General features: G+C 24.6%; 5 protein-coding genes across 5 annotated transcripts; 2 read left to right on the top strand and 3 right to left on the bottom strand.

The window, feature by feature from the left end:
* Positions 1 to 771: 771 nt before the first annotated feature.
* On the bottom strand, positions 772 to 1,455 carry PmUG01_14054300 (ribulose-phosphate 3-epimerase, putative; the record flags this gene model as incomplete). Its single annotated transcript, XM_029008115.1, has 1 exon — positions 772 to 1,455. The coding sequence occupies one exon, from the start codon at positions 1,453 to 1,455 to the stop codon at positions 772 to 774; it is 684 nt and encodes a 227-aa protein (XP_028864437.1).
* Positions 1,456 to 3,249: 1,794 nt separating this feature from the next.
* PmUG01_14054200 (conserved Plasmodium protein, unknown function) lies at positions 3,250 to 3,411 on the bottom strand (the record flags this gene model as incomplete). The annotated part of the gene is made up of 1 exon (XM_029008114.1): positions 3,250 to 3,411. One exon carries the CDS (start codon positions 3,409 to 3,411, stop codon positions 3,250 to 3,252), a length of 162 nt encoding a protein of 53 aa, XP_028864436.1.
* A 1,898-nt stretch (positions 3,412 to 5,309) lies between these two features.
* Positions 5,310 to 5,882, top strand: RKIP (raf kinase inhibitor, putative; the record flags this gene model as incomplete). Its single annotated transcript, XM_029008113.1, has 1 exon — positions 5,310 to 5,882. The coding sequence occupies one exon, from the start codon at positions 5,310 to 5,312 to the stop codon at positions 5,880 to 5,882; it is 573 nt and encodes a 190-aa protein (XP_028864435.1).
* Positions 5,883 to 8,187: 2,305 nt separating this feature from the next.
* PmUG01_14054000 (aminophospholipid-transporting P-ATPase, putative) lies at positions 8,188 to 14,327 on the top strand (the record flags this gene model as incomplete). The annotated part of the gene is made up of 4 exons (XM_029008112.1): positions 8,188 to 8,249; positions 9,204 to 13,755; positions 13,957 to 14,028; positions 14,235 to 14,327. 4 exons carry the CDS (start codon positions 8,188 to 8,190, stop codon positions 14,325 to 14,327), a joined length of 4,779 nt encoding a protein of 1,592 aa, XP_028864434.1.
* A 1,180-nt stretch (positions 14,328 to 15,507) lies between these two features.
* PmUG01_14053900 (clathrin heavy chain, putative) lies at positions 15,508 to 21,342 on the bottom strand (the record flags this gene model as incomplete). Its single annotated transcript, XM_029008111.1, has 1 exon — positions 15,508 to 21,342. The coding sequence occupies one exon, from the start codon at positions 21,340 to 21,342 to the stop codon at positions 15,508 to 15,510; it is 5,835 nt and encodes a 1,944-aa protein (XP_028864433.1).
* Between the last annotated feature and the right edge of the window lie 1,113 nt (positions 21,343 to 22,455).

Below are 22,455 nucleotides of genomic sequence, written 5' to 3'. Positions count from 1 at the left end.
GAAGTTTTATTATTTTTCTTAAAGTTTTATTATTTTTTTTTATTTTAATTTTTATTACTTTATTTTATTATTTTTTTTATAGAGTTCAGTTGATTAATGCTATATCCTCAATTTTGATAATTTTATCACACTTTTATATTTTAATTGTAATAATTTTTTCAACATTTTTTTTTCCCTTCCCTTACTATGTTAAGTTTTTTTTTATACCTATTATTTTAATCATTTCATAAGATATTATGTATATATAAGAACGGCTATTACATTTTAATATTTAAAAATATTTCTTTATAGTTTATTTACCTTAACAAAGATAATTAGATAAAAAAAAAAAAAAAAAAATAGAAAAAAGAAAATAGAAAAAAGAAAATAGAAAAAAGAAAATAGAAAATAGAAAATAGAAAATAGAAAAAAGAAAAAAGACATAAAGATTATATGCTATTTTAAATAATGAATTTTTATGTGTGCAAAAGGTAGTTTACAGCATATAGTGATACACATATGTATATATGTATGTATGTATGTATTACACAAACTAGGGCAATTAAATATATTTCATAAAAAGGAAGAAATGAGGTACAAAAAAGCTTAAATTATAAAAAAAAAAAAAAAGAAAAAAATTAAAATAATAATAAAAATAAAGAAAATGATAGTAATAATAATAATAAAAGCATGAAAACAGGTAAAGACGTAAACAAGTAAACAAATGTGTTGTATTGTACATTTTTTAATGATAACGATTATGGTATCAGTGTTTTACCCGTGTACAATTAATTAGTTTTGCAAATACTTCTGCACTGACTTTCTCATAGTTTCCATAACAAATTTTGGATCCTGTGCATTAAATATACTAGTTCCTGCAACGATAATATTTGCACCATGAGACGCAGATATCTCAGTGGTTTCTATATTTAAACCACCATCAACTTGAATATTTAAGTTTTGATACTTTTTTCTAAGAAATGAAACTTTGTTCATCATATCATGCATAAATGATTGACCACCAAAACCTGGTTCTACAGTCATAACTAAAACTGTATTAATTAAATTTGTATCTAGTAACGGTACAATTTTTTCTATATCTGTTTTTGGTTTAACAGAAATTCCACACCAAATGTTACTGTTTCTTATTTCCTTGGCTAATTTTATACATCTTTCAGTATCTTCGTTTAATGCTTCAAAATGAAATGTTATTTGATTAGATGTTTTTAACAACCCAATATATTTTTCTGGATTTTCAACCATTAAATGTACATCAAAGAATATTTTATTTGTGTATTTTTTTAAATTGTTAATGACAAGTGGACCAAATGATAAATTAGGAACAAAGTGCATATCCATTACATCCAAGTGTATCCAGTCGGCCCCAAGTTCTTCCATTCGTTGTGTTTCTTCAGCTAACTTACTTGTGTTTGAAGCAAGCACGGAGGGCGCAATTAAAGCTTTTAATGTACTCATTGGTGCTTAAAAAGTTGACGATTACGCTTTTTATATATGTATGTACGTATGTATGTTTGCGCTTCTCCGTACCTATGTTTTTATGACTACAAAAATGTACTATTTTTTGTTTTCCTTTTTCTTTAAACAGTAAATCTTCTTTATAAGAGATAATATGGCAAAATAATTAATAAATAAAAGTATTATACAAGAAAAGGTTTAAAATGGTCTATCTAATAATATGTTTAAATTAAAATATGGCACTGCCTCTTCACAAAATGGGACATGCAGGCTGAGATATTAATTCTAAATAGTTTCAGACATAATGATCCAAAGTATGGAAAATTAAATAAAGCTAGTTTCACTCTAAGTTTATAGGAGAATATGGAAATATTAAACTAATAGCTATGATTAGGAGATATACGCACCTATATATATATATATATACATATATATTGATTTATATACGCATACGCTCATTCGTTTAAGATGAGATGTTCATGTATAAAATTCTTCCCTTAATTCTTCAGGAAAAACAAATATTCATTTCACACACTAATCAGTTAATATTTTACTTTTCAAGGATCCCGTACTTTTATATGAACAAATAATTTAACTTTCTAAAAAATTATAAAAATGAAATAATATGCTTATGCGTCATAATGACATTTGTCCATATAAATTGAAAACGTAAGAAGTGTAAGGACCCTTACGCATTTGTGCATATACTTGGAAGCATATACCACTAAATTATGTGTAATATATATACAGCGTCATACATACATATACATATTTTTACGTGGGATAAAAAAAAAAAAAAAAAAAAAAAAAAAATGAATATAATTAATATAATTAATATAAGTTATAACAAAATTTCGTACTGTTCCATATGCTTCTCCTTTTCAACATATAAATGTAAATATATAAAGCACAAAAATGTTTAAAGTGAGAAATGCTGCATGATCACTTTTTTGCAAACAATTGAAAACACTTTATTTTCACATTCCTCTTAATTTTTTTAATTTTCATAAAATTATGTATGTGATTTTCTTAATAATTTTTTTTTTTTTTTTTCTTTTGTATCGTATAATTTTTGTGAACTTTCGGGGATTGTATATGATTTGAATAAAAACATTCTTACTACTGTTTTAAACAATAGAATATTTTCATAATTTAAAAAGGAAAGGTTCCTCTGAAAGTTTCCTTTTTACGTAAAGTTCATGAAATATATGAAACAATTAAAAATAATAAATTCTAAAAAAATTAAATCACATATTTCTTGCAAACAAATAGATATTAACCAAAAATTGCAATTCCTATATCATATTTAAGACGTTTTTATTTTGACCTATATTTTTAAGTTGGTCTTTCGTACATACATATATATATAACATACATATGCATAAATATGCAAACATACATATATGTATATGTTCCTCCTGTTACCATGTCCTAGGTTTGCACTCAACAGTTGTTGCAAATTATTTATATATGTAATTGTAACCTTCGTGAAACATCTTCAAATATATGTATTTACCTTGTATTACAACTTAGATATTTAAAAACTTTTTTTTTTCCTTTTTTTTCTTTTTTTTCCATTTCTTTTTTCCATCATTATGTTTTTAAAAGTAGGTTTTTTAAAAATACATCAACTTGAAAATTTGCATTCACACAATAAAATTATTACTAGGTGTAATAACAAAGAGAAAAAAAAATTAAAGAGTTGTTTTATATAAAATTTACCAAGAAGAACATCATCCATAAATGTAATAAAGAAATTCGTGATGCTGGAAACAATATCACTATTAATTATAATTAGAAAACTCCTAGAAAAAATAAAATGAAGAAAAAAACGAAAATTACAAAACAAACAATAAATATAAATAAAATTTGTATTACATATAAGCGCACATTTAAACAAGTATCATTTTCCTCCATGGACGGTTTTTTGACTAAGGCTTCTAAATCATCATACATTTTTGCCGATGCGACATATATATTGCTGTTAATCCTTTCGAATTTTTTATTTGTGTAGTCTGTAATTCACTGCTACTGTTATTGGTGGTGTTGCTTCTGCAGTTGCTACTTCTGTTGCTGCTTCTATAACTCTGATTATCGATATTGTAGTTTCTTTCTTTTTTTTTTTTTTTTGATTCTCTAAAGTATACTCAAAACACATACAACTTCATAAATCTTAACAAAATTTGCACTCATATATAAGTTATTCAATTATGTGTAACGGATAAATCTAAAGTTATGTAATTAACTTTCGTACGTTTGTTATCTTTATATATTTTGCATAGTGAAAAATATATAAAATCATTTTTTGTTTTTGTAAACTACCACAAAATAAAAGGTTTTTATATAAGAAAGAAATCATATGTAAACTTGTAGAATTCACTAAATATAGATCTGTTTGTATAAAAAAAAAAAAAATAAATAAATAATACGTTGTGCATTTCTTTTTGACTGTATTTAATATATAGAACTTAAAAAAAATATGTAAGGGAAACCTTTTTTTTTTTTTTAATTTTTATATTTTAAATAAATATAAATAATTAGTGTATATATATATAATGAATGTGAAGCCACGACAATTTTTTCACATAACAATTATAAGGAAACTGTATAACAGGAAATAGAAAAAAATGATTGAAGAACTATTCTAAATACATTCATAAATAAATATATGAATATATAAATATATGAATATGTATATATATATTACAACTTTTAAAATGAGCCATATTTTTGTGAGGTATAACTGTACTAGTTTAATATAAATATATCATACAAAAGAAGCAATTTTTTCTCAAACGGAAAGAGTTATATATACACATGCACATTTACTTGTAAATATGTGTGGATATATCACTACATTTCCACTATATATAAATACATGTTTATATGTATGGGCATATATACAATCGGAATATGATATTTTTAATATAAGGAAAATGTTATGTTCGTAAAAAAAACTGTCAAAGTATATATAGAGAGTTGCTAAATAAAAAATTAACACTTAAAAAAAAAAATTATTATTATGTAGAGCGCATGCAAATGTAAATTTAAAAAAATGCTTTAGTCGTATGTTGAGCTTATTACAAAATTAAGAATAAAACATCTTATTGAACAGATTAAGACAAAATAAAAAATTAAATAAATGTAATATATTAAACATCAAATAAAAGATGCCAATAAAAAATTCAATTTTTAATACACATTATAATTTGAATATTAAAGATATATAGGGCTCAATTTAAAGATATATATATATATATATATATGCGTATATTTTCTCGTGGTACATGTTATACATGGCATTCTCGTCCTTTTTTACTTTTCTTTCATATAAATTACATTTATTTTAGTGCTATAAGAAAGAAAAAAAACTATAATATGCACACACATGGGTGCGTTTTTTTTTTTTTTTATATAACATGTCTGAAATGCAACAACTGCTTTTTAAAAAGGGCGTGGTAAAAAAAAAAAAAAAAAAAAAAAAAAAAAATTATTGTCTACCTTCTCCCAAATTTTTTAATATAGAAAATATTAAGTAATGATGTATACAGATAACAGTAGTATTAAAATTTTACGATCTAGAAGCAACACACATGCATTTTATGAGTAAATATATGTATAATTATATATCGTCAGTTTTATTACAATTGTTCTGTTATAAACGTTTTTGCAAAGATACTAAAAAATTATCTGAAGGTGAATGTATATATACAAAATTTGATAACAAATTAATATATAGTTATAAACCCAGAATTATACAAATAATTTTTTAACGAGCAAAAAATATACATTCTAACGTATTTATATATATGATCATATATATATATATGTGTGTGTATGCATATTAAACAGGGATGGCAATACCAACCATAGAGGAACTAAAAAAGGAAAAAATTATACCCCACGTTTTCCCTGACGAAAACATTAATTTAAGCATAGAAGTATTTATAAGTTTTAAGGCAGGAAAAGAGGTAAACCATGGAAATATATTAGATTTATGCGGCACGGGAAGTACACCAAGGAACATAAAATTTTCAGAGCTCCCTCCCGATGGTTACTGTTTTGTTTTGTTCATGGTTGACTCAGATTATCCCTCAAGGAAACGACCAGATGGAAAGGAATATGTTCATTGGGTTGTATCAGGTATCAAATCAAATGAGTTAATAAAAGGTACAGAAAAAAATTGTATTACCTTACTACCATATGTGGGACCATCAATAAAAAAGGGTACAGGATTACATAGAATTAGTTTTATCATTTCTTTAATAAAAGAAGAAGATAAAGATAATATTATTGGTGTTCCTATTTATAGAGGGGAAAATTATATAACTAGAGTAAAATTTAACAATTATCATTCTGCTTATAATATTATACAAATAAATAATATGAAAATTGTGGGTTATAATTGGTGCCAAATAGAGGCATGAAACTCTTTTTGCCTCCTGCTTTTCGAATTTGCGTTTAGCATTTTGTATTTTGCTCTTTTTTTTTCTATTTAACATATATGTAGCTAATTAATACTTCATTTGTATGTTCATCATGAAAGTTTGCTATTTATTCGCGTTTTGACCAAGCTTTACAATAATACACCATTTGCACATATATACTTTTACATATATTTTCCATTCTTACTATTATAATACATCTGTAAATGTATATTAACCATTATATATACTATTGCACATGTTACATGCAATCCTTAAAATTTTATTCTAATGCAGGAACAGCAATTTATCATGTTCTGCGGGCATGTGCATACATACAAACACACAAACATGCATACATATATATTCATACTGCTTTACTTATAATAATAACCGTTAAACCGTGGATTTATTTTAACTCCGATAAGTAGAAATGTCTCATTTAAGACAGAACGCATAAATGCGTTCAATGATGAAAATACAAAATATAAATAATAAAATCATATATATAAATAAATATATATAAACTGAGAGAGTGAGAGAGAGACTCTGTTGCTACTTTTATAATCCACATCGAATAACGAAACAGGATTCGTTTTAATATTTAACAAATTGCAGACACGAATATGCATAACACAAGTATACATACAAAATGATTATTCTGAAAAGATAAGAGAAATATTTGTTTTTAAATTGTGTGTACGATGGTTACGCATAACTTTGGCTATTCACATTATAAAAAAAAAAGAAACATCATTTTTTTTTTTTTTTTCATATTTCATTATGGTTGAAGCGTTTAAAATATTGCTCGCATATATATATTATTTGTACTTTTGTGGATATTAAAATAGAAACAAAATTTCTATATGAATATATGTTAATATATTTTTATTATACAGTTACATGTGAAAGGGCAAAAAAGAAAAGAAGTCAATAAAAAGAACCCAGCGATTTCTGAAATAGTTATTTAAAAACAAATTAAAAAGGTATTCCTAATATTCGCATTAATAAGGAAAGTGCTAAATGGACCGGTAATAATATCAGTGTGCCATATATATATATATATATATATATATATAAGTAAACAAAAGCACATATAATAATACATATGTAAATATATATATGAAATATAGCTATATGGGATGTTTCTCTTTTTTAATATGACTTTTCATCAATACAAGTAAATAAATCAGTCCATATTTGACACGAATTATTCATAAATTAAGTTAATTAAACTCAAAAAAAAAAGGGTAAAAAAATATAATTTGTGGTAAATTTTTTGGGTAAATAATTGGTTTTTGGAAAATTTCCTTATTTTAAAAATTTTATATTTTGTTCATTAATAAATTAAAAAATATATTTCATCACTAAATAGTAGAGAATTTTAAAATATTTTAAGCTATCAAATAGTTTTTGTTTATGTTATACATAAAAATGTCTTATATGATGAACATGTTTTTATTTATAAATGTATATATATATATATATATATAAACTAAGATAGTATATAATTTGTATAAAGCCCTTTTAACAATTTTACATTTGTTATATATAAAACTGCTCGAAAAAAAAAAAATTGATATTTCAAATTTCTAAAATGCTAATTGTCTAACATTAATCATAATAGTTAAAGTAAATTTTTCATAAATATAATTTATTTTTCTTTCTAAATATTTGCATTGTCAAAAAATAAATTATTTTCAATTTAAGTTACACATATATTTTTTTTTTTTTTGTGTAAATATATATGCATATATACATAATAATGTACATATATATATTATAATGTACAAATATACATATATATATATATATATATATAACTGTAAACACATTTTCATAGAATATTTTTTATTACCAATTTTGAATTATGATTAATTTTGATGATTTTTTTTTTTTTATTGTGTATTAATGTGTATTGTGTATTATTTTGTGCTATTTTGTTATTATGTGTTATTTTGTATTATTTTTGATAATTTTTAATAAATTTTAATAATTTATGTTAATTTTTGATACTTTCTGATTATATATAGTTTTACTAATTTTTCATATTTTGTATTAAATTGAAACACTAAATTTAATTCATATTTTTCATCCTTTTAGCAAAATTATGCTATTTTTTTGAAATCTAGAACTAAAATATTAGAAATTTAAAAGAAAAAAAAAAAAAAAAAACAATGCGTTGCACTTTCATTTATATATAAAATATATACAAAATTTGCATAACTTAATTATCAAGAAAAACAGAAATAAGAAGTAATAATGTCCTTACTTTATAGGAAAACTCTGAATTTTATAAGAGGAAATTATGAGTAAGATAAATAATAATTACAGAATAATTACATTTTTAATTGTAAAACATTTTTCATAGTATAACGAGAGAAAACATATTAAGACAGTGACCAATTAATTATATGAATTAGTTTAAATATATACATAAATATATTATAAATTCCATTTCTTTGTCATTTTTTTCCTAAATTAGTTATTCTTACATTAAGTAAAAAATTGATATAATATATTAAGTGAAATGTTTTTATACTTAAAAAAAAAAGTGCATATATATATATATATATATTTAAATTCATATACATATGTGTGTTCATTTATAAGTATCCACCTTTTCTTTTCGCAAAATTTGGCTTTGTAAATAACGTACGAAGAAAAAATATTATGCGGAAATAACATAACAAATATAAACAAAAAGAAAAAGTAGTTATATTTGTGTTACTAGATAAATGAGTAAATAGAAGTTGAAAATTGTAATAAAAGATGACGAAAGATGGCTAAACACATACAACATCTTTAATAATTAGCCATATGTATAAAAATAAGCCATTTTATTAAATACATATAGAATGAATAAATGATAACAGAAAATGTAGAAGCATGTTGATACAAGAACTATAATCAACATCTTTATTCTTTAATATTTTGTGTTGCATGAAGCATGATTAATAGTTATATATATATATATATATATATATATATGTACATATTTGTACATACATGAACTTGTGTGTTTTTATTGCTTTACGCTTTTTCTCTTTACTGAATACTTTTGTTGCCTTTTGTATGACGTTTTTTTTTTTTTAATTATTTTATGATTTATATATTTAAGTATTTTTCCACCAATATAAATATATATCTACGTCCGGATTAGGCGTACACACGATTATTTAATATTACTTAATATTAGTTCATATGAGTTAAAATTATTTAATATTATATAAATATGCGAAATGTTATCTATTTCTTCTATCCCTTAACTTGTTTCATTGTCTAATTATTATCATTTTTTTTTTTTTCCCCATCATTTTGTAGTGATGCCAATGGAATTAGAATAAACATAAACAGCGCAAACAAAAAAAGTTATAATAACTCAGTGATTACGTCAAAATATACAATTTTTAATTTTCTCTTTCTAAATGCATATGAGCAATTTCATAAGATATCAAATGTGTACTTCTTTATTATTGGTATTCTACAACTAGTTCCACAGTTCACGGCAACTAATAGATTACCTACCATTTTATTTCCCTTGTCGATTGTTTTAATTTGTAATGCTTTTAAAGATGCATATGAAGATTGGAATAGACACAAAACTGATAAGATCGAAAACAATCGGATGTGTTATGTTGTGTTAGATGAAGCCAAAATTGAACAAGTTAATGACAGTAGTGGTAAAAATATTTTTAGAAAAATAAAAAATTTTTTTTTTAGAAAACCCAAAGTAGCTAGTGCTGAAAATTTTTTTGATTATGATGACAATTTTGTTGATGAAATAACGGATGTATGTGTATTTATGAACAATTTTGAAGATTCTTTGGAGCATATAGATGGTACTACTAAGAAGAGATGGAAGGATATAAATTCAGGTGATATTATTTTATGTAAAAGGTCTGAATTTTTTTGTGCCGATATATTATTACTAAGTACTAGTGACAAGAATGGAATAGCTTTTGTAGAGACAGCAAGTTTAGATGGAGAAACAAATCTAAAAGTAAAGGAAGCTAATAGCTTTATATTTAATATATTAAGTTCTAATAGAAGTCAAGCAATTGAAAAAGTGAAAGAGTTAAAAGGTTTTATAATAAGCGAAAAACCAAATAAAGATTTAACAACTATGTATGGTACCATATTTTTTGAAAAAGATAAACAAACAGATACATCATCAAATAATGATTTAGCAGAATTACTAAGACAAACAACAGAACAAATAGAATATCGTAAAAGGAGATTATCAAGTGCAGATTTAAGTAAAAAAAGTAGCAACAAAGGTAACAGGATTGATGATTGGGGTGATGAACTCAGTATTGATAAGGAAGATAAATATATAAGAATACCTTTTGATGAGAAACATTTTGTATTAAGAGGTTGTAAATTGAAAAATACAGATTGGATAATTGGCATAGTTATATATATAGGTAAAGAAACGAAAATACAAATGAATTCTAGTAAACCAATTATAAAAACAAGTAAACTAGAAATATTAACAAATAAAATGACAGTCATAATTTGGCTTATTCAAATGATTATTTGTTTAATATCTGCATATTACAATGCTTTAATTGTTAGTTCATCAAAAAAAAGTAAGTACAAATATTTACCTTTTACTTTAGAAGAATCCAAAAAACCATTCATAGTTGGTACCATTTCTTTTTTCTCGTGGGTTGTTATAACTGCAAATTTTATTCCTATATGTTTAATTGTTACTATGAGTTTTGTTAAGGTTATTCAAGCGTATTTCATATCATGTGACACTAATATGTTTCATAAAATTCAGGCAGATCCCCCTACGTTTTCAGAGCAGAAAGATGTTGCAAATATGAACGCTGGAGATTCGTTTGAGTTGGGCATCAAAGATAATAATAATAATAATAATAATAGCAGCAACTGTAATAATAGCAGCAACTGTAATAATAGCAGCAACTGTAATAATAGCAGCAACTGTAATAACAATAGCAACTGTAATAACAATAGCAACTGTAATAACAATAGCAGTAGTAATAATAATAGTAATAATAACAGACAAACTAACAGCAATATGAACAGCAGCATTAACAAACTACCTTCTGAGGTATCGAACATTTCCCGTGATAAGTTGGAAGAACATAAAAAAGGCGGAAATAATTTTCCATCGAACACGAATAAGGAAACTTCGAGTAATACTGGCACAAATATCACAAAAAGGCAGTTATCAAGAGTTATGACATTTAAAGATTATAAGGAAAAAAATTGCATTTATTTTAATGCGGTGCCAAGAACATCAAGTTTAATTGAAGAATTGGGTCAAATAGAATATATTTTTTCTGATAAAACAGGAACATTAACATGTAATATAATGGAATTTAGAAAATGTGCAGTTAATGGTATATCATACGGAAATGGATTAACAGAAATAAAAAGAAATATTATGAAAAAAAAAAATATGGAGATTCCAGATGAACCTGTTGCAACATCGAATATAAAAACCCCCAATGTAAACATAGTAGATGAGGATTTAGAAAATCATCTGAAGGATGTAAATCATTTTAATCATGCATCTTTAATTAGTTTTTTTCTTCATTTAGCTATTAATCATGCAGTTATATGCGATAATAACAGTGATATGGTTAGTACCTATTCTTCCAGTAGCCCAGATGAAGAAGCATTAGTATATGCAGCTAAGCATTTTGGAATTACTTTCTTATGTAGAAAGGATGGAAAATATAGAATAAATATTTTTGGAAAAGTATATGAGATTGAGACACTAGCATCTATTGAATTTACAAGTAAAAGAAAAATGAGTAGTGTTATTTGTAGAATACCAGTTATTAACAGTTCTTCTAATGATGATTTTACAAAAGAAGCTAAGAACAAAGCGCGTAACTTCGATAAGATAGATGGAAGTGAAAAAGAAAATTATTATAAGGAAGAACAGAATAAAAATGAAAATATGGAAAATGCCTCGAATGATAGAAGTTCGTTAGGAAAAAAGGAGCTAATTTTGTCCTCCAAGTGGAGAGAAGATATTACAGATGTTCAAATCGGTAACAATAGCATAAACAACAACGGAAAGAATAGTAGTAATAATAATAATAATAATAATAATAGCAATGTCAATATAAACAGCAGTGGTAATGACAGATGTAAAGATAAGGACAATAAAGAGGTATTCAGCTGCAAGAACTGTAAGAAATCAAAGATAATGCTATTTTGTAAGGGAGCTGGAAGTGTTATATTAAAAAAATTAGCAAACAAGACGGATGTAGATGAAATGACTATTGAACATATGGAAACATATGCTGACGAAGGATTAAGAACGTTATGTATAGCACAAAGAGAATTAAGTGAAGAAACCTTTGCAGAGTGGTATAAATTATATAAAGAAGCAATGGTAAGTGTAAAAGATAGAGATGAAAATTTAGAAAATGTAGCTGATCATATTGAAAATAACCTAATATTGCAGGGAGTTACAGGTATAGAAGATAAATTACAAGAGGGGGTTAGTTCAACTATTGAAGATTTGAGATTAGCTGGAATTCATATATGGATGTTAACAGGTGATAAAATTGAAACAGCAATGAATATTGGAATTGCTGCAAATGTGATAGATAATTACTCAGATCAATTTATATACACAGAAGACTTAATTACTTGTGAAGATGAATTAATGGAAAAATTAGATGAGGATATTTTAAATATAGAAAAAACATTAAACATACCCCATTATGATTTTACCAATAAAATAAATGAAAAAAAAAAAGGGTTCTTTAAAAGTTGTTTTTCCTTTAAAGAAGAAAATACTTTATCATTAAGTCCAGATGAATATAAGATGTTAATAAGCACATATAATCATGTGTTAGTTGTTGATGGTACGGTATTAGATATATTATTAAGTGAAAAATTTGAAAGAAAGTTTTTTTATCTAGCTGATAAGTGTTCTTCTGTTATATGTGCTAGAGTTAGTCCGTATCAAAAAGGAGCTATCGTATCTTCGGCAAATAGATTATTAAATAAAATTACATTAGCAATAGGGGATGGAGCAAACGATCGTAATATGATTAATAGGGCAAATATAGGAATAGGCATTAGAGGACAAGAAGGAGTTCAAGCATTCAATTCTTCTGATTATGGTATAAGTCAATTTCGTTTTTTAAAAAATTTATTATTAGTACATGGTAGATTGTCATACAGGAGAATAAGTAAATTGGTGGTTTATATGTTTTATAAAAATATTGTTTTAGTGTTTCCATTGTTTATTTTTGGTTCTCTGTCTTTATATTCAGGTCAAAAAATTTACTATGAATTTTTACTGCATTTACATAATATAATTTTTACTTCTGTACCCGTCATAATACATGCAATATTAGACAAGGATGTTAGTTTAAATACAGCATTGGTGACACCAAGTTTGTATAAATTAGGTATATATCATTATTATTTTAATATAAGTACTTTTGTTTCTTGGGTTATTAATAGCCTTTTTCATGGATTAGTTGTTTTTATGATTCCTTTGTATTTTTTATCCTACTATAATATCCCAAATTCCGATGGCACACCTTATGATATGTGGACAGTTGGCTGTGTGACATATTTCTTAACAGTTTTAGTTGTCAATTTAAAAATTTTGCTAGAAACATATTATTTAAATGTACTTCAAATTACTGCAGTTTTTATGAGTATATTTGCATTTATTATTTTGTCAGTTGCTTGTTCCTTCATGTGCTTCGGAAGCAATCATTTCTTAGGAACTGCCATAATATTAGCCCAATCACTCCGTTTTTGGCTAGTTGTTTTGTTAGGTCTATTTACAGCTTTATCAAGAGATTACATATACAAAGTTATCAAAAGAAATTTCAACCCGGAGGTTTATCATATCCTCGTTGACCAAGTAAAAACGAAAAAAATAAAAAAATAAAAAGCGAGATAAAATAAAATATGTTAAAATGATAAAACTAGAAAATAATAATAAGGTTTTTTTTTTTTTTTTTTTTTAAATTTTCATCCATTTGTCAAACTAAGAAAATAAGATATACACGAATTAATTTTTATTTTATTATGATTATTTTTTTTTTTTTTTTGCTACTTACAGGAAGATGAAAAAAAAGGACCTAATATTATTGAGCAAATTAGTGATGACAATAATCAAATAGAGGAAAAAATTGTAGCAATTTAAAGAAACAAAAAAATATATGTATTTTTTAACATTTTCATATTGCATTTCTTAAGAACATAATGCATATTATTTCTTTTCCCAAAAGTTTAGTATCCTTTATATATATATATATATATTAACATGTATTATTTGTTGTTATTTGTTATTTGTTATTATTTTTTATTTTATTATTTTTTTTTTTATTGCACTTACAGGTCATTGAAAAATCCAAATCACTGGGATATGCATTCAGTGAAGCAGACCCGGCATGCATAAAGTTGATTAGAAAGCATGATAAAATGCTTTAAACAGAAGCGTTGTCTACCATTTCCTCCGACGTTTCCATTGAGACTTCATCAGTCATTTCTCCGTTCTTTTGCATGTGTTGAACTAGATTGTATTTTAATTAAAAATTATTTTTTTATATATTTTGTCGTATAAATATAGGTACACACGTATACCTGAAGGTATATACATATGTAATATATATGTGTTCGCATATATATTTTTGTACATACGTGGAACCAACCGCACAGAAATTATTAAATTTTATTTATTTTTATTTTTACTTTTTTTTTTTTTTTTACCCTAATATTTAAATTTGTTATTAAAAAAGAACCATATTTTTGAATAAAATTTTAATCAAGGTTTTTTTATTTTATTTTATTTTTTTTTTGCTCTCAAAATATTTAGACAATATTCCTCATATTTTAAATTTATTTTACATTTTTAAAAGTTGTCTGGAATTTTTTGGTAATAGGTGAAATGTATGTCTTAAATGTTTTAATAAAATAATTTAAAATTTTTTTTTAACAAAAGTTATATTTTGAGAAGTTTTAACAATAGTACAGAAATATAAAATATAACAGGGTAAATGGTAGCGTGCTATAACCTTGTTTAGCAATGTGGGTTACTACATTCAAGCTATATATAATGTTAACCATATACACATAATATGTACACAACAATATAAGCATTATGCACAAGTCGATATTCTCAATATGAACATTTTTTATAAAATAACTGCTTCAATATTATTCTGTATTTGCTTTTTTTTATTTTTTCCATTTTTTCCAATTTTTACTTATTTTTTTTGCGCCCTTTTTTGTCTACTTTGACATCAAATAATATATTATATGCTACAAAGGCTTGTTTAAGATAACATACGAAAAACAAATAAAAAAAATGTATATAAATTTAATATAACAATAACTTCAAAATTCATAAAAAATATAAACTTTCTACGTAGGGAAACAATGAAAAAAGAAAACACGTATATTCCAAAAATGGTAGACAGTAAAGGTATGTACACAGATACAAACGTATGTATATACATACATTTATATATATATATATATATATATGCACACCATTTATATGTACACATACGTGTATGCGTGTCTGTAATTTTGCATTAAAAACTTTTCCTTTTTTCTTTCGCTTTTTTTCTTCTTCTGAACCCTAATTTTGTACTGTTGTCGGTTCTCCTCAAAAATGAGCGTTGTTACTAAACATGTCATACTTATCAAACTGGGAATTACTGGACATGTAGTTATTTTGTGGAGGCATAATGGATAAGTTGTTATTTAATGAATAAGTAAATTGGCTTGACATGGAGTTAACAGAATAATCATTAGGTGCTGACTTATTCATCTTCTTCTCTTTTTGCATGTCTTCAATTTGTTTTTTCATAGTATCTATTTGGTTTGTATAATCACTCACAATTTGAATAAAGTATAACATGGCTTGATCTTTAAATCCACTGGACCAAACAATTTCTAAAATATAATCTGGCTTTAATATATCATAACATACAATTAAGCATGCACATAAGGCTTCTTTATTATTAATTTCGATGAAATGGTTTATCAAATCTTCAATATATAAATTATTTTTAGACACTCTAGCTATTTCAATAGCATCCTTATACTGTTCTTCTTTTTTGGATAAGTTAATGGCTTCTTTATACTTCTTATTTTTTTTATACAATAATGCAGCAATTCTTCTCATTTCAGGTAATTTATGATTTTCTAATTTATTAATTAAATTCATTTGGTTGAAATTATCATATTCATCAATAGAATTTCCTAAACTAATGTAATCATCATTTTGTAAATAAATTTCATTTAATGTTTCATTAACAGCTGTAATATTTTGTACTTGTATGTCTTCTAAATATTTTTGTATTAATGGTAAGTTGTTCGATTTTTTTAATGTTTGAACTAACCTATTATTATCAATTTTATTTTCTAATATTTTTAATAAATTATATAAATTTAATGGATGTTCATCAATGTAAAAATCAATGACTTTATGTATAATATCACTGTTTGTTACTTTATGTATTACTTGCATAAAGGTATCAGGTGAATATGCTGTGGGTGAATGTTTAATAATTGTATCTACTGCTAAATTGTACTCATCATAAGATATATATAAATAAACAGCTTCTTTTAATAAATATTCATATTGGCATACATCAATTAATTTTCGAGTATTCATTTTATTTGCATAATTTCTTATAAATTCCATTAATTTTTCAGGCTTATATTTTGCATATAGTATTCCTAATTCTGTGTATATACCAACATGAGCTCTGTCATTACTTAACCCATTTTCTAATAAACTAATTAATTCACAAATGTATTTTTTCTTTTCATATATTTTTATAATTTCATCTAAATGATCTGCATGCATAATTAATTGCAATCCTGCAGTGTGTGCATATTTTAGCTGTTTATACTTAACACATATAAAGTTGACCTCTTTCCAAGTTTTAATGCTCTTCGCTTTTTTTGCTGCTTCTATGGCTAACGAATATTCTTTTAGCTTTAAATAACAAAACGTTAATTTCTGATTATTTGGAATATTACTATATAAAATTTTAGCAACTTCATATTCTTGTTCTTTGTATAATCTATCGCCTATTAGCTGCAAATTTGCTGAGTTAGTGCTATTAATAAACTTTGTCATTTCTGTTGTTCTCTTAAGTTTTGCATATGCATATATTAATTCAGAATCGACTAAAATATCTTTCAATGAATTATGTTCTCTAAGCGTGCTTAAATATGTTATTAAATGTTCATAAAAATTATTCTGCTTACACTTTTCTATAACTTCTTTGTACGCTTGTGGATTATTTGATTTAACAAAACTATCAATAGCATCTATAATTTTATTTAACTTTAGCTGAGCTTTTCCTAGTATGAACCACATATCTGCGTTGTTACACTTTTGTGCATATTCGATTGCTCTGTTTAAATCTCCCTCATAATTTATTGCATCTAATGTGGGATCAACATGGTCCATATCTTTATCCTTATCATTGTCGCTACCCCTATTATCATCTTCCCTTTCGTAATTTTCCTCACAATAATTACTTAACGTGTCATTATTGCTTAATTCGTTGCTTCCATATTCAATTTCATTTTTTTCCTGATAATTATTGCTATAATTTCCAAACTGCCTTGCAAACTCGGCATTTTCATTATTATATAGAGACGAATCAACAAGAGATAACACTTTTCTATTTCTACCTCTTGTATTTTTGTTACTATATAAAATATTATCCAGTAAAACAGAAATGGCAGATGTATGACAGTTAAATTTTCTATAAATAACAAAAGCCTCTTCTCTCAAATTATATTCATAAGCAACAGATGCAATTTGAGGACCTGAAAAATTATCAAGTCGATTAATATATTCCATAACTTTTTTAGAATCCGATTTAATAGCTGTTAAAATGAGCAGATTTTGTAAATTTTTATTATCACTAAAATCACTATTATGCAAAACAATTTTTTCTAATAGTTCAATTAACTCACTACTTAACTTCTTTTCAATAAATGCTTTAACAGTTACTGTAATCTCATCTGCATTGTTCGATTCAATAAGAGTCGAACCAATAACTTGATCAATAACATTCTTTCTATATTTATTTGATTCATCCAAAACAATTTTCCATAGTTCCATAGATTGTCTTGATATTAAATATTTTGCTTGTAATTTAAAGAGTCCATTTTTACTTGTTATGTTAATAAGTTCTTCATCACATTCTCCATTAGCTCTTTCATATGCGGTATATGCTAAATGTGGATCTAGATCTTCACAATATTTCCCTATCATTTTTTTATCATACAAGTTATTATTCTTTAAATAATTCTCTGGATCTTTATTTAAATCTATATATATTTTTGCTAAAGCATTATGTAATTCAATGTTTTCATAACCTTCATTAGCTCTGCTTTCAAGCCACGGTAACAATAATTTAAGTCTATTTCTTTTTTCTGCTATTTCTATTAAATTGCCAATATTTGATATATTTTTTATATTATTTAATAAATTTAAAAGAAAATCTTCTGATGCATCTAGATCTAATAAAACACCTATAACCTTGTGAGCATTATTTGGATTCACTTTTATTACATATACTTCAATATATTTTAACAAACTATTTTTATATAAATATTCTGCTAATTCTTCAATATAATTATGAATGTCACACACATATATCAAAGGGCGCGGATCTGATAATTTGCACTCTTTTAAAAAATTCTTTATTTGTTCAGGATTATATTTCGCATTTTTATCCTTACATATCCTATCTAACTCTTGAATATTATTTATCTTTACACAAGCTTCAATATATTTAAACATGACATAATGAATATCTTCAATTCTTAAAATTGACGGGTTTTCATTTTTGTATGATTCTCCAGCAGCAGATGAGAGTAAAATAGAGGAACCATCATCATTCATATTATTATTGTAGGATATATTTTCATTTCCCTTGTTTAATAAATTAGGTAAATCATTTAAAATGGAACTAACGAAATAAAATATTCCTTCATAATTTTTACATTCTTCAAACTTGTTAATTATTTTTCTGATTCCTATTTTTCTGTAATATTCAACACATATAGAAATAACAATTTCCATATTTACTTTACTTCCTTTCATAAAATCGAATAAAATATCTTGACATATAGCATCACTTAAAGTAGAAAAATAGTTTTTTATCCACTCGGTCGATATACTTCTGTTTGAGTTCATGGATCCATTACTACCAGCATTTGTGCCATCAAAGTTCTGATTGTTATTTTCATTTTTCTGAAAACACGATGATTTTGAAATCACTCTCTTTATATCATTTACATTGCTGTAATTTTCTAGGGCCCTTTGAAATAATCCCTTTTCTTCACATATATAGGCTATTTTATTTTTATCATAGTATGTAAAAATATCCATTTGAAATAACGTTTCTGCTACTTGAACATTGTTATATAAATTAAATTCAAATAACTTTGTTTGTAAATTTTTATGCTCTGGTTTATTATCCTTTAGATAATCTAATAATATAGATGTAGCTTCTTGTAACTTTTTCTTACTTAATAAATAGTCTACAATACTATTAATATCAAAGGGAATGTTATTCTCACATAGAAATTTTATGTATTGCACAGATATTTCATTATTACTACTTCTGCTTTGTTTCGTATCATTAGCACTTGTACTGCTACCATCGTTAAAAAAATCTATCCCTTCATTTTTCGATGAAGTACTTAAAGCTGCAAAAGAACTTGAATCCTTATCATTGCTAAATGGAAAATCATAATTAACAATAGAAATAAATATATTTACAAAATCAAATGATATTTGTTTAAAATTGTTTATATAGCTTGATACATTACTAAACATGTTCAGAAGACAATAGGTGGAAATTATTTTATTATGAGCTCCACATCTTAAAAAAATATTTAATGCTAAATGTAAATCTAGAACTTTAACTAAATCACCTAATTCTTCTGAACAAGTTAACTTATCATCCTTTATCCATTTCTCTAAATACTCTTTCTTTTTTTGCAAAATTACAGGTCTTACCAGTTCAATGGATTCATAGCTATTTAATTTATCATATTCTAATAAAACAGAAAAGTATAGTAGTAGTGGTGATAACTGTCCAGATGCATTTTTAAAAGATTTAAAACTGTTTAACACTTGCTGAGTTCTTAGAGGTGGTATAATTCTAATATCTATATTTTTTTTATTCATAATTAATATTGCTTCAGCAATAGAATTGGAATGATCTTCGAAAATTTTCGTATTTTTCAATAAGCATATAATTTTGGAAGCCTTCTTAAAATCCATTTCATTTATACATTTTTTATATGCTGCTATGTAGTCACATCCTGGATAACCATACTTAAGACACAGATTTTTTATTATTTTATCCTTAACTTCTATGTTGGATAATTTCAAATAGTTTATAAGATTTAAGTAATTAACTGTGATGTAATAAATTTTTCCTTTTTTGTTTACTGCATAAATTCCTTCACCATTTTTGCTATTACAGCATATGAAAATATTATCTTCACTAATTCTTTCCTTCACTATTTGGGTTAGTGTACCCTCATCAAATAGGTACACATAACTGCATTTAGTAACAACATATATAATACCTTGCAAAGTATTTAAAGTCATATAAATTGGAAAATCGTTCAAATTATCATTTATTAAATTAATTTCTTTCATAATTTTGTATGGCGTATTTCCTTCAGTCTTGCTACTGTATATATCCATTAAATGCAATCTTGATATCGTGGAATTTTTTTTTTTTTCAATAAAACAGAAGAGTGGTTTCAAATCCAAATTATCAAAAATAAATGAACCAAAACAACCTATAAACCCTTCAATTGTTTGATGCAACTTTTTTTCACATGAATAGAGTTGCATATACCCGTCAATACTTTTCCCTTGATCCTGAGTAGATATACCACATAGTATACACCATTTCATTTCTTTATCTGTTGCATAATACAATATTTGTGAATTGTTATCAATAAATACTTGTGCTTTTTCAAAAATTTTTGTTAAGAAATTATTATCTTTATTTTTTCTCGTATTATATATATCGATGTTCCAATGATAAATATTTCTTTCACATACAATTGCAATTGTATCATTATTTATCCATTTCCAGTAATTCATGTACTCATTTAAATTTAACGAGCATATTTTTTCTTTCGTTTCAATGTTAAAAACTTGCAAAAATATAGTATTTACATTTTTTATTGTACCCCTTAATGCTAATATTGGTTCATTAGGATGGATAATGACACTTTCAGCTTTCATATATTTACGAGTGCTGACCTTATTATGTAAATTTATGACTGCTACTTGAATGTTATCATTTACATTTTCCTTAACGCATATATATTTATCTCCCTCAATAGATACATTGCCTAGGCGAAAGGATTCATTTTGAATATCGTATGAGCTTAAATTGTCAGCAAGCGCCACAGATAAGGGATTACTTTGATTCATTATTTCTTATAAATTATATCCTCTTACTTTTGTTTTAACAAAAAAATAAGCACGTTCAGCATGTACACATAAATATAAATATATGTGTATATATGTACAAATGTACGTGTATATCTGTGCACATAATATATATATATATATATATATGTGTGTGTATATAATATCAATATATAATAATCTGTATCAGGTAAAAAGTGTCACAATAAGCGCATAACTTAATACTATAAACTCAGAAATAAGCATAAATGTAAAAAGAAGTTATGCGTATTCGGGTTTGTATAAGTATATATATATATGTGGTAAAGAAAAGGGAATAATGTAAAAATGAATAAAATAAAGATATGGGGGAAACTCCTTAAAAGGACTAACTTAAAAGATTTTCTTGAATATATAACATATATATATATATATATATATATATATATATATATATACACGTTTTCTTTTATACATTTATATATATGTTTATAATGTTTCCCCTTCTCAGAAATGAAAAAAATAACTTTTATATAAAACATCTAAAAATACACATATAACTATTTTTCATAATTTTTTCAAAATTATAAACGTAAAAAATGGGAGGAGTGCTTATAGTAGTTGTACAATAAGAAAATAAAGGCTTTTAGCAAATTTCTTATTATTTTCTTTTTCTTTTTCTTTCTTTTTCATTATTTTGTTCACAAATTTTTATACATTATTTTATGACTCATTTTGTACGTATATTTTATTTGCTTATTTTATTATTATTTTATTTTACTATATTTTTTTTTTTTTTTTTTTTTTATCCTTTTGTAATAATGCATTAATTTATTCCATTACCCATTATTACTTTTTTTTATTCGTATTATTGTCAAAAGAAAAAAAAAAATGAAAAAATGCATACTATTTGACAAACTTAGATAAGTACAAAGTGAACAAAACAAAAATTTTTTCTTTAAATTATCTGAAAGCCGTTAATTGTTAATAATTTAGTTTATTAAAATAATAGGTTAGATTTACAATTGTAACAAATATCATGAGTAGTGTACATTCATACACATATAAGTATAAATTATATATATATATATATATATATATATATATATATATATATGTATATTTATTTATGTACGT

The sequence above is a fragment of the Plasmodium malariae genome (assembly GCF_900090045.1).
Source record: "Plasmodium malariae genome assembly, chromosome: 14".
Classification (NCBI taxonomy): domain Eukaryota; phylum Apicomplexa; class Aconoidasida; order Haemosporida; family Plasmodiidae; genus Plasmodium; species Plasmodium malariae.
Note: the sequence above shows the minus strand (reverse complement) of the source record. Positions and strands in the feature narration are given on the sequence as shown.